This window comes from Platalea leucorodia (assembly GCF_965183815.1).
Source record: "Platalea leucorodia genome assembly, chromosome: 1".
NCBI lineage: Eukaryota > Metazoa > Chordata > Aves > Pelecaniformes > Threskiornithidae > Platalea > Platalea leucorodia.
In genome coordinates this window covers 947,601-958,779 of record NC_138823.1, presented here as the reverse complement: position 1 = coordinate 958,779, position 11,179 = coordinate 947,601, and the positions used below count along the sequence as shown (strand labels likewise).

The window sequence follows — 11,179 nt, the reverse complement described above, 5'->3', positions numbered from 1 at the left end:
CATAGCCCTGCCCCACAGCTCCCAGTGCCCCCCCACTGCCCCATAGCCCTGCCCCACAGCTCCCAGTGCCCCCCAGTGCCCCCCGGCCCCACGGACCCGCGCTGCTTCATGGCCCCCCCCGGGCTCCGCAGCGCCCCCTACCGTCCCAACCGCCGCCCCGCGCCAGCCCCGCCCACCCCCGCCTCCGAAGCCAATCAGAGCGCGAGGCCGTCGGCGCTGGCCCCGCCCACCCCAAGCCGATTGGCTGCAGCTGCTTCCCCAGCGGGGGGAGGGGGGGAGGGAACCCCGCTATGGGGCGCCCCATAGAAACCCCCGCTATGGGGCGCCCCACCCCCTCGCCCCCCAGCGGCCCTGACCCATGGGGCGCCCCACACATTCCCTTCCCAGAGTGCCGTGGGGCCCAGCCCCACACATCCCCTCCCAGAATCCCGTGGGGCCCAGCCCCACACATTCCCTTCCCAGAATGCCATGGGGCCCAGCCCCACATCTCCCCTTCTCGGCTGCTGTGGGGCCCAGCCCCACATGTTCCTTCCCAGAATGCCATGGGGCCCAGCCCCACATCTCCCCTTCTCGGCTGCTGTGGGGCCCAGCCCCACATGTTCCTTCCCAGAATGCCGTGGGGCCCAGCCCCACATCTCCCCCCCCCCCGACCCCAGCCCCACGGCGCGGCGACGCCTGCCCCACGGCGCCTCACCTGCCGCTGCCGCCGCCGCTGCCTGACCTTTGCAGGCAGCTGCCCGCGCCTCCCGAAATAGCAGCGGGCGCGGGCAGCTGCCCGCCGCCGTGGGGCGCGGCGCCGTGGGGCGCGGTGCCGTGGGGCAGGGCGGCGGGGCCGCGGCGGCGCCTATTTTTAGGGGGCTTCGGCGCGGCGACGGCGGCGCGAAAACCCAAATTCGGGGGTGAAGAAGGCGCCATTTTGAGGAGGAAAAGGGCCAAAAGCGGCAAAGGCGGCGGCGCCGCTCACATCACCTGGCAGCAGCGCCGCTTCTCCGCCGGCGTCGCCTCGGCCGGCGCCGTCAGCCTGAGGAGCGGGGGGTCGCCGGTCGGTGCCGGCGCGGCGGCGTGGGGCGGCTCCTCGGGGCGCGGCGGCGGCGGCCGGGGTTTGGCGGCCGCTCGGTGCCGTTTGAGATCGGCGAGGGTCTGCGGGGATTTTTCCGGCGCGGCGGCGTTCGGCGTTTCCGACGGCGGAGTCGCGCCGTTCCCCGGCGCCGTCGAACCGGCGGGATCCTACCGGGGAATCAAACGTGGCGTCGGCGGCGCGGTGGGGGATCGGCGCTCCCGCGTGGCCGGCGACTCACCGGCGAGCGGCGGCGCGGCTCGGGCTCCTCCTCGCTGTCGCGGCGCGGGGCGCGGTGCCAGACGATGGCTTCCCGCTCGTGCTCCTTACGGTAGCGATCGGTGCGCTCCGACAGGCTGGCGCGCCGCACCACCTTCCTGCCGAGCAGCAGGGGTTTCGGCAACGCCAGGCCCTGCGAACCGCCCGTTGTGGCGGCGCCGGGGCGCGACCGGGCCCTTACCCGCGGCTGCCGGCGCTGGAGGTGCGGCGGCGGAGGGAGGAGCGGCTCCGGTCCCGGCTTTTCGCCGCGGCGGCGGCGCGGCGGTGCCTCAGCTCCAGCAGCTTGGCCCGCGCCGCCTCGTCCCCGCAGACGTCTGCGGCGGCGACGCCGGCACCCGGTGACACCGGCGGCGTCACCGCCGTGCCGAGAAACCCTCCCCCCCTCCCCGCGGCGGCAACCAAACTCACCCAGGGGGGTCTCATCCAGCGCCGATTTGGCGTCGAGGTCGGCGCCGTGGGCCACCAGCAGCTCCGCCAGCTGCACCTGGAGGGGCGGGGGGGAGCGGTGGTGAAACCCGGCCAAATCCGGCCAAATCCGGCGAAATCCGGTGCAATCCGGCGGCACCGACCTGGCCCCAGCAGGCGGCGGCATGGAGCGGCTGCCACCCGTCCTCGTCGCGGGCGCCGACGCCGGCCCGGTGCTCCAGCAGCAGCGCGGCGGCTTCGGCGTAACCGTGGGCCGCCGCCACGTGGAGCTGCCGGCGGCGGGGGGAGGTCGGCGCCGGTTGGCGGCCTCAGCGTCGTGTGTCCCCCCCCCACCTCCGCCGCCCCGGCGCCGATGCCGCCGTCCCGCCCCCGCGCCGCCCGCCTCACCAACGTGGCGCCGCGCTCCCGCGGCGCGTCCAGGTCGGCGCCGGCGTCCAGCAGCTGCCGGATCTCCCGCAGCATGCCGCGCTCGCCGGCGGCGCGGGCCGCCTCGATCGCCTCCTGGGTGATGCCTGCGGGGGGAAGCGGCGCCGCCGGTGAGGCCGCGGCGCCTCCCCGCCATCTTTGCCGGCGCGGCAGCGGCGCGGCAGCGGCGCGGCGGCGTGGCGGCTCACCCCGCTCCGCCATGACGCCCTCGATGAGGTCGAGCGTGGCGGCGTCGTCGCAGAGGTCGTAGGGCATGTCGCCGTCGGCGTTGAGCGCCAGCGGGTCGGCGCCGCTGCGGCGGGGGACAAAGATGGCGGGGTGAGGGCGCGGGGGCGGCGCGGCGAGGTGACGGCGCGGCGAGGGCGCGGCGCGGGCGGTACCGGCGCAGGAGGAGGCGGACGAGGCGCAGGTGGCCGCAGGCGGCGGCGGCGTGCAGCGGCGTCCATTGCTCCCCGTCGCGGGCGTCGACGGCGGCGCCGGCGTCCAGCAGTGACGTCACCAGCTCGGGCGCGGCGTCGATGCAGCTCTGGGGGGCGGGGAGCAGTAACCCCCCCAGTGCTCCCAGTGCGGACCAGTAACAAACCCCAGCGCTCCCAGTGCGGACCAGTATGGCCCAGTAACCCCCCCCGTGCTCCCAGTGCGGACCAGTACGGCCCAGCAACCCACCCCCGTGCTCCCAGTGCGGACCAGTATGGCCCAGTAACACACCCCAGTGCTCCCAGTGCAGACCAGTATGGCCCAGTAACCCACCCCAGTGCAGACCACTATGGCCCAGTAACCCACCCCAGTGCTCCCAGTGCTCCCAGTGCGGACCAGTAACCCACCCCCATGCTCCCAGTGCAGACCAGTATGGCCCAGTAACCCACCCCAGTGCAGACCAGTATGGCCCAGTAACACACCCCAGCACTCCCAGTGCGGACCAGTATGGCCCAGTAACCCACCCCAGCACTCCCAGTGCGGATCAGTCCCTGAGAATGGCATCCAGCACCCCAGTGCTCCCAGTACAAACCAATATAGCCCAGTAACACACCCCAGTGCGGACCAGTAACCCACCCCAGTGCTCCCAGTGCGGACCAGTACGGCCTAGTAACTCACCCCAGTGGTCCCAGCGCAAACCAGTATGGCCCAGTAACCCACCCCAGCGCTCCCAGTGCGGACCAGTATGGCCCAGTAACACACCTCAGTGCTCCCAGTGCAGACCAGTATGGCCCAGTAAGGCACCCTGGCACCCCAGTACAGCCCAGTAAAGCACCACAGTGCAGACCAGTCCCTGAGAATGGCACCCAGCACCCCACTGCTCCCAGTGCAGACCAGTATGGGCCAGTAACTCACCCCAGCACCCCAGTACTGACCAGTATGGCCCAGCAAGGCACCCCAGTGCTCCCAGTGCAGACCAGTGCGGCTCAGTAACGCACCCCAGTGCTCCCAGTGCAGCCCAGTATGGCCCAGTAACGAACCCCAGTGCTTCCAGTGCAGACCAGTTCCCCAGGCCCGCAGCCCAGTGCTCCCAGTGCAGACCAGTATAGCCCAGTAAGGCACCCCAGCACGCCAGTAGCAACCAATATGGCCCAGCAAGGCACCCCAGTGCTCCCAGTGCAGACCAGTATGGCACAGCAAGGCACTCCAGTACAGACCAGTCCCTGACAATGGCACCCAGCACCCCAGTGCTCCCAGTACAGACCAGTAAGGCACCCCAGCACTCCAGTACAGACCAGTCCCTGACAATGGCATCCAGCACCCCAGTGCTCCCAGTGCGGACCAGTAAATCACCCCAGTATAGACCAGTCCCTGAGAAAGGCACCTGGCACCACAGTGTTCCCAGTCCAGCCCAGTACTCCCAGTAAGGCACCCCAGTACAGACCAGTATGGTCCAGTCAGGCACCCCAGTACACAGACTGGGCCCTGAGAATGGCGCCCGGCACCCCAGTGCTCCCAGTACAAATCAGTATGGCCCAGTAAGGCACACCAGTACAAACCAGTATGGCCCAGAAAGGCACCCCAGTACAAACCAGTCCCTGACAATGGCACCCAGCACCCAAGTGCTCCCAGTACAGACCAGTATAGCCCAGCACCACATCCCAGTGCTCCCAGTGCAGACCAGTATGGTCCAGTAAGTCACCCCAGCACACCAGTCCAGCTCAGTACAGCCCAGCAAGGCCCCCCAGTGCTCCCAGTACAGCCCAGTACGGCCCAGCAAGGCCCCCAGTGCTCCGAGTATGGCCCAGCAAGGCCCCCCGGTGCTCTCAGTACGGCCCAGCAAGGCCCCCAGTACTCCCAGTATGGCCCAGCAAGGCCCCCAGTGCTCTCAGTATGGCCCAGCAAGGCCCCCAGTGCTCTCAGTATGGCCCAGCAAGGCCCCCCGGTGCTCTCAGTACGGCCCAGCAAGGCCCCCAGTACTCCCAGTATGGCCCAGCAAGGCCCCCAGTGCTCTCAGTATGGCCCAGCAAGGCCCCCCGGTGCTCTCAGTACGGCCCAGCAAGGCCCCCAGTGCTCTCAGTATGGCCCAGCAAGGCCCCCAGTACTCCCAGTATGGCCCAGCAAGGCCCCCAGTGCTCTCAGTACAGACCAGTACAGCCCAGCAAGGCCCCTGGTGCTCCCAGTCCAGCCCAGTATGGCCCAGCAAGGCCCCCAGTGCTCCCAGTCCAGCCCAGCAAGCCCTCCCAGTGCGGAGCGCAGGGACGGGGGGTGGCGGCGCCGGCGCGGCCGTACCTGGTGCAGCGCGGTGAGGCCGTCCTCGTTGCAGAGGTCGGGGCTGACGCCGCTGCGCAGGAGCTGCCGGACTGCGGAGAAAGGGGTGGGGGGGGGTCCTGCCCGACGCAGGCAGCTGCCTGCACCTCCAGCGCCCGCAGGCAGCTGCCTGCACCCCGGAGCAGCCACCGGCGTCCACGCCGGCAGCCCGGGGCCGTAGGGCGGATTTTGGAACGCCGGCTGCCGGCCCGGTTTCAGGGAGGTTTGGGGGCAAAACGGGGGCTTGGGGCTGGGTTTGAACCCCCAAACCGTTGGATTTGGCATTTTGGGGCCATTTCAGGCTGGGTTTGAACCCCAAAACCATTGGATTCGGCATTTCAGAGCGATTTGGGGCTGATTTTTATCCCCGAAACCATTCAATTTGACATTTCAGGGCGATTTCGGCCTGATTTTTAATGCCAAACCCACGAGATTTGGTGTTTCAGAGGGATTTCAGGCTGATTTTTAATGCCAAACCATGGGATTTGGCGTTTCAGGGGGATTTCTGGCCGATTTTTAACACCAAAACTGTTTGATTTGGCGTTTGGGGGTGATTTGGGACTGATTTTTAATGCCAAAACCATGGGATTTGGTGTTTCAGGGTGATTTCGGGCTGATTTTGAACCCCAAAACCATGAGATTTGGCATTTCAGGCTGATTTTTAACCGCAAACCCATCGGATTTGGCATTTTGGGGCAATTTGGGGCTCATTTTTAACCCTAAAACCATTTGATTTTGTCTTTTAGGGGGATTTCGGGCTGATTTTGAACCCCAAACCCATGGGATTTGGCATTTTGGGGTGTTTCGGGGCTGAGTTTTAACCCCAAAACCGTAGGATTCGGTGTTTTGGGGCAATTTGGGGCTGATTTTTAATGCTAAAACCATTGGATTTGGTCTTTTAGGGGGATTTGGGGCTGATATTGAACCCCGAAACCATTGGATTTGGCATTTTGGGGCGATTTGGAGCTGATTTTGAACCCCAAAACCATTGGATTTGGTGTTTTAGGGCAATTTGGGGCTGATTTTGAACCCTAAACCCACGGAATTTGGCATTTTGGGGCGATTTGGGGCTGATTTTTGACCCCGAACCCACAGGATTTGGCGTGAGCCCCCGCCGCCGGCCCCCACCTTCCTCGACGTCGTGCCGGGCGGCCGCCTCCAGCAGCCGGACGCTGTCGGGGAAGGCCACCCGCTTCCCTCGGCCGCCGCTCTGCCTCCTCCTCCTCTTCCTCTCACCTCCGGCCTTCAGCCCCTGCGCCTCCTTCTCCGCCTGCGCCCATTTTTTCAGCTGCTGGGCCCGGCGTTTCTGCGCGTGCTTCAGCCGCTCCGGCGTGCTCATCCGCGCCACCGCCGGCATCTCCGCCAGCAGCTCGGCGTGCTCGGCCATGGCGAGGAATTGCGCCGGCGAAGGCAAGGAAGGCCAGCGGGAACGGGGTACGGAACCGCCGGCTCCCTCACCACCATCCCCCCTCGCGGCGGGGAAGGGCTTCGGTTTCTCCCTGTATCCCGGTGGTTTTCCGCAGCTTCACCGCCAGTTCCGGAGACAGGGATCGGCGTTTCGGAACCATCTCCCGCCCGCCGGCGGCTCCCGTTGCCCTGGTTTAGCACCCAAACCGGCGGGTGGGGGGAGGCCGGAGGCTCCCGGTGAGCCTCGGCGGCGACGATCCCTCCCGGCACGCTGGCGGTTTGGGACAGCGCCGGGCGGCCACGCCGGATCCGAAGGCACGGAGGAGCGAGGCGGGAAGAGAAATGTCGTCAATCCGATCCCCGACGCTCGTTTGCCGCCTAATTATCCCGATGAGCTTTGGCCTTCCCGCCCTCTGGAAGCGTTTGCCGGTCATCCAGCGGCCGCCACCGCTCCGGGCTCACCGGGGAGCCGATGCCCGGCTCAGGAAGCTGCCGGAACGCCGGGAATCTCCTGCCGGGATACAGCCGTGCCGGCGTTTCGGCTTCTCCCGGCCGCGGTGGGATGAGCTTCGCACCGCGGCGGCCGGAATCCTACGGCGGGAGGGGGGGAAATGGGAAAGAAATCGTTAAAGGACAGGGAGAGGCTCGGCGCGGCGCGGCTTTGCCGGTACGAGCCGCGCCGTGCCCAACCCACCGCCGGTTTTGCTGTCTTTCTAATCCGGGTTTAACCTATAACCCGAGTGGAAGCGAATTCCACCGGAGCCGGCGAGCGCCGGCAACGCCGGCAACCTCGAGGCACAAAAAACCTCACCGGGATAAAACGCCGGTTCTGCGTCGGCCGAGGGGATCCCGGCGCGTCCCGGTGGGAGCAGCCCCGCCGGGGCCTGCCGGTTTGGCACGGTGAAAGCGGGAAAGGCGCAGCCCGGCCCCGACGCCGGCATTGCCCGACGGGCAGGGCGGGTCGCGCCGGCGGGAGGGACGGGCAGGAAAGGGCAGATTCCGGCAAGAGCCGGCGCCCTGCGGTTCCCAAACCCGGTTCCCCCGCGAGTCGCCACGGTTTCACCGGGCAAAGTCCGGCGGGATATAAAAAAAAAAATAAAGGGGGGGGGGGGGAAATTCCGGCGTTTTAATCCCGGCATAAATCCCCTGGGAACGCCGAGGCCGCCGGGGATCCGCTGGAAGAGGGGGATCGCCGGGATCGCCGCAGCCTCTCGGCCCGGCCGCGGTTTCACCGGGAAGGGCTGCGGGGCGAGCGAGCGCCGGCAGAAAAAGTGGTGCCGGCATCCTGGGTGCCGGGAATCACCCCAAAATCTGCCCTCCCCCCCCAAATTACGGCACTGGGCTGGCGGCCCCCTCGTTAGCCGGGGCTAATGGACGCCAGCAAACGGTGGCCACCCCCCCCCCCCAAAGGGAAATTCCAGGCCCAGCCCCCGACGGTGATGGGTGAGGATCCTGGCCAAGCGGCGCTGCCGGCGCTGGGGGGGGGCCCGGAGGGGACCCCCGGGTCCCCAAGGGTGAGGGGGTGACCCAGGGACCCCCCGAGGGACCCCGTGTCCCCAAGGGACCCCTCAAGGGGACCCCCATGTCCCCAAGGGACCCCCCTAAAGGCCCCCCCCATGTCCCCAAACCCGGGGATTGTCCCCAGGGGACCCCAAAGGTGACCCCCATGTCCCCAAGGCCAGCAGGGTCCCCAAGGACCCCATGAGGGGACCCCCATGTCCCCAAGGGACCCCCCGGAGGGAACCCCCATCTCCCCAAGGCCTGGATCTGTCCCCAAGGGACCCCTTCAGGGGACCCCCACATCCCCAAGGACCCCCCCAAAGGGACCCCCAAGGCCCCAAGGCTGAGGGGGGGGTCCCAAGGGACCCCCCAAGGGCTCCCCAAGTCCCCAGGGACCCCATGAGGGGACCCCCATGTCCCCAAAGCCAGGGGTGGTCCCCAGGGGACCCCCATGTCCCCAAGGCTGGGGGGGTCCCAAGAACCCTCCCCAAGGGCCCCCCATGTCCCCAGGGGACCCCCCAGAGGGGACCCCCATCTCCCCAAGGACCCCCATGACCCCAAGGCTTGGAGGGGGTCCCCAGGGACCCCCCCCAAGGGCCCCCATGTCCCCAAGGGACCCCCCAGAGGGGACCCCCGTGTCCTCAAGGCCGGGATCTGTCCCCAAGGGACCCCTTCAAGGGACCCCCACGTCCCTAAGGGCCCCTCCAGGGCCCCCCACGTCCCCAAGGGCCCCCCCCAGGCCCCTCCATGTCCCCAGGGCCCCCCCACGGACCCCCACGTCCCCAAGGGCCCCCCCCAAAGGGACCCCCAAGTGTCCAAGGGTGGGGGGGGTCCCTAGGGCCCCCCACGTCCCCAAGGGCCCCCCCCAGGCCCCTCCATGTCCCCAGGCCCCGGGGGGGGCGGCTCCGTCCCCAAGGGCCCCCCCGCGTCCCCCCTGGGCCCTCCCGTCCCCGGGCGCCCCCCGCGGGCGGCCCCGCTGACCGGTACCCGGAGCGGAGCCGCCCCCCCGCCGGTGCCGGTACCGGTACCTGCCCGGGCCGGAGCCGCGGCCTCGCCCGCTCGGAGCCGCCGCCGGGGTGGAGCCGCCGCGCTGCCATGGCAACGGGCCACGCTTCCGGTCCGCGCCGGAAGTGGGCGGGGGCAGCGGCGGAAGTGAGGAGGCGGAGCCCGGGCGCCATGAGGGGAGTGGCAATGGCACCCGGCTCCCCAGTGCTCCCAGTACAGACCAGTAACGCACCCCAGTGCTCCCAGTGCAGACCAGCATGGCACCCCAGTGCAGACCAGTCCCTGACAATGGCACCCGGCACCCCAGTGCTCCCAGTATAGGCCAGTGCAGACCAGTACAGACCAGTAAGACACCCCAGTGCTCCCAGTGCAGACCAGTACAGACCAGTAAGGCACCCCAGTGCAGACCAGCCCCTGACAATGGCACCCGGCACCCCAGTGCTCCCAGTACAGACCAGTAACGCACCCCAGTGCTCCCAGTACAGACCAGTATGGCCCAGTAAGGCACCCCGGTACAGACCAGTCCCTGAGAATGACACTCAGCACCCCAGTGCTCCCAGTACAGACCAGTACAACACAGTAAGGCAACTCAGAGCTCCCAGTCCCCTCCAGTCCCCCACCCCAGAGCTCCCAGTCCCCCTCCGGGGCTCCCAGTCCATCCCAGTCGTCCCCCCCAGTACTCCCAGTCCATCCCAGTCCCCCCCCCGCGGGGCCCCAGTTCCCCCAACCCCCTACCCCACAGCTCCCAGTCCATCCCAGTCCCCCTCCCCAGAGCTCCCAGTCCATCCCAGTCCCCTACCCCAGAGCTCCCAGTCCCCCCCAGCCCCCCACCCCAGTGCTCCCAGTCCCCCCCAGCCCCCCACCCCAGTGCTCCCAGTCCACCCCAGTGCTCCCAGTCCCCCCCAGCCCCACGCCCGTGTCCGTTCGCGGCGCAGCCCCGACGGGGCGGGCGGCGGCTGCGGGGTCGCGGTGGCCCCGGTGGCTCCCGGTGGCCCCGGGGGGGATGGCGGTGGCCCGGGGGGGTGCCGCTAGCCCCGGGGGGGGTCCCGCTAGCCCCGGGGCCGGTACCTGGGCCGGGTGGGAGTAGGGCGGCTTCGGGTGCCGCCGGTACCGGTACCGCTGCCGCTGCCGCCCCGCCGCCATCGGAGCCGCTCGGAACCGCTCGGAGCCGCTCGGAACCGCTCGGGTCAGGTCGGGCTCAGTTCGGCTCTGCCCGGCCCGGCCCGAATCGGTTCGGCTCGGTTCGGACGGGTTCGGCTGAGTTCGGCGGGGTTCGGCTCGGTTCGGCGGCGTTCGGCGGGGTTCGGATGGGTTCGGCTCGGTTCGGCGGGGCTCGGCCCCGCCCGCTGCCCGCGGGGCACCGCCATGGAGGCGCCGGGTCGGGCCCGGCTTTATCAGGGGCCGGGACCCCCGCGGCGGGGACGGGGACACGGGGGGGGGGGACACGGGGACACGGGGGGGGGGCAGAGCCCCGGGAGGGGGCGGTTCGGGGGGGGGGGGCGCCCCCAGTGTGACCAGTGCTCCCAGTGCCCCCAGCCCGTGTCACCTGTGCCCCCGCCCCACTGTGACCGGTGCCCCCAGTGCAGTCCCAGGGTCCTCTGTGCCCCCCAGTGCCCCCAGTGCCCCCAGTGCCCCCAGTGTCCCCAGTGCCCCCCGGTCCCCAGCCTCCCAGTGCTCCCCAGTCCCCCCCAGTGCCCCCAGTGGCTCCAGTTCCTAGCCTCCCAGTGCCTCCAGTGCCCCCCCAGTGCCCCCAGTGCCTCCAGTTCCCAGCCTCCCAGTGCCTCCAGTGCCCCTCAGCCCCCCCCCAGTGCCCCCAGTGGCTCCAGTCCCCAGCCTCCCACTGTCCCCCAGCCCCCCAGTCCCCCCAGTGGCTCCAGTTCCCAGCCTCCAGTGCCTCCAGTGCCCCCCCAGTCCCCCCCAGTGCCTCCAGTTCCTAGCCTCCCAGTGCCTCCAGTGCCCCCCAGTCCCCCCAGTGCCCCCAGTGGCTCCAGTCCCCAGCCTCCCACTGCCTCCAGTGCCCCCAGTGCCCCAGTGCCTCCAGTTCCCAGCCTCCCAGTGCTTCCAGTGCCCCCCCAGTGCCTCCAGTTTCCAGCCTCCCAGTGCCTCCAGTGCCCCCCAGTCCCCCCCAGTGCCCCCAGTGGCTCCAGTCCCCAGCCTCCCACTGCCTCCAGTGCCCCCCAGTCTCCCCCAGTGGCTCCAGTCCCCAGCCTCCCACTGCCTCCAGTGCCCCCCAGTTCCCCCAGTGGCTCCAGTTCCCAGCCTCCCACTGCCTCCAGTGCCCCCCAGTGCACCCAGTCTCCCAGTGCCCCCAGCACTGCCCCCAGTGTATCCAGTGCCCCCAGTCCCCTGCCA

At 69.3% G+C, this 11,179-nt stretch overlaps 1 protein-coding gene across 3 annotated transcripts; it reads right to left on the bottom strand.

The window, feature by feature from the left end:
- Nucleotides 1-913: 913 nt before the first annotated feature.
- PPP1R16A (protein phosphatase 1 regulatory subunit 16A) lies at nt 914-9,979 on the bottom strand. Of its 3 annotated transcripts, none has more exons than XM_082322273.1 (11): nt 9,896-9,979; nt 6,044-6,913; nt 4,898-4,968; nt 2,569-2,714; nt 2,377-2,480; nt 2,150-2,274; nt 1,906-2,031; nt 1,745-1,820; nt 1,518-1,650; nt 1,299-1,434; nt 914-1,227 (listed from the first exon to the last, which is right to left on the bottom strand). In XM_082322273.1, exons 2-11 carry the CDS (start codon nt 6,300-6,302, stop codon nt 961-963), a joined length of 1,443 nt encoding a protein of 480 aa, XP_082178399.1. In that variant the 5' UTR covers nt 6,303-6,913; nt 9,896-9,979; the 3' UTR covers nt 914-960. The 3 variants fall into 3 exon arrangements, with proteins under 3 accessions (XP_082178399.1, XP_082178398.1, XP_082178400.1); XM_082322272.1 differs by lacking the exon at nt 9,896-9,979 and adding an exon at nt 8,851-8,915; XM_082322274.1 differs by lacking the exons at nt 1,906-2,031; nt 9,896-9,979 and adding an exon at nt 8,851-8,915.
- Nucleotides 9,980-11,179: the final 1,200 nt, after the last annotated feature.

Bases quoted from the DNA above. Each gene is read 5' to 3' on its own strand.
- PPP1R16A (XM_082322273.1), bottom strand. From the start codon at position 6,302: ATGGCCGAGCACGCCGAGCTGCTGGCGGAGATGCCGGCGGTGGCGCGG. The intron at 2,715-4,897 runs GTACGGCCGCGC...CCCGCCCCCCAG, and splicing joins GCCTCACCGCGCTGCACCAG to AGCTGCATCGACGCCGCGCC. The intron at 2,275-2,376 runs GTGAGCCGCCAC...TTCCCCCCGCAG, and splicing joins GGGCGTCATGGCGGAGCGGG to GCATCACCCAGGAGGCGATC.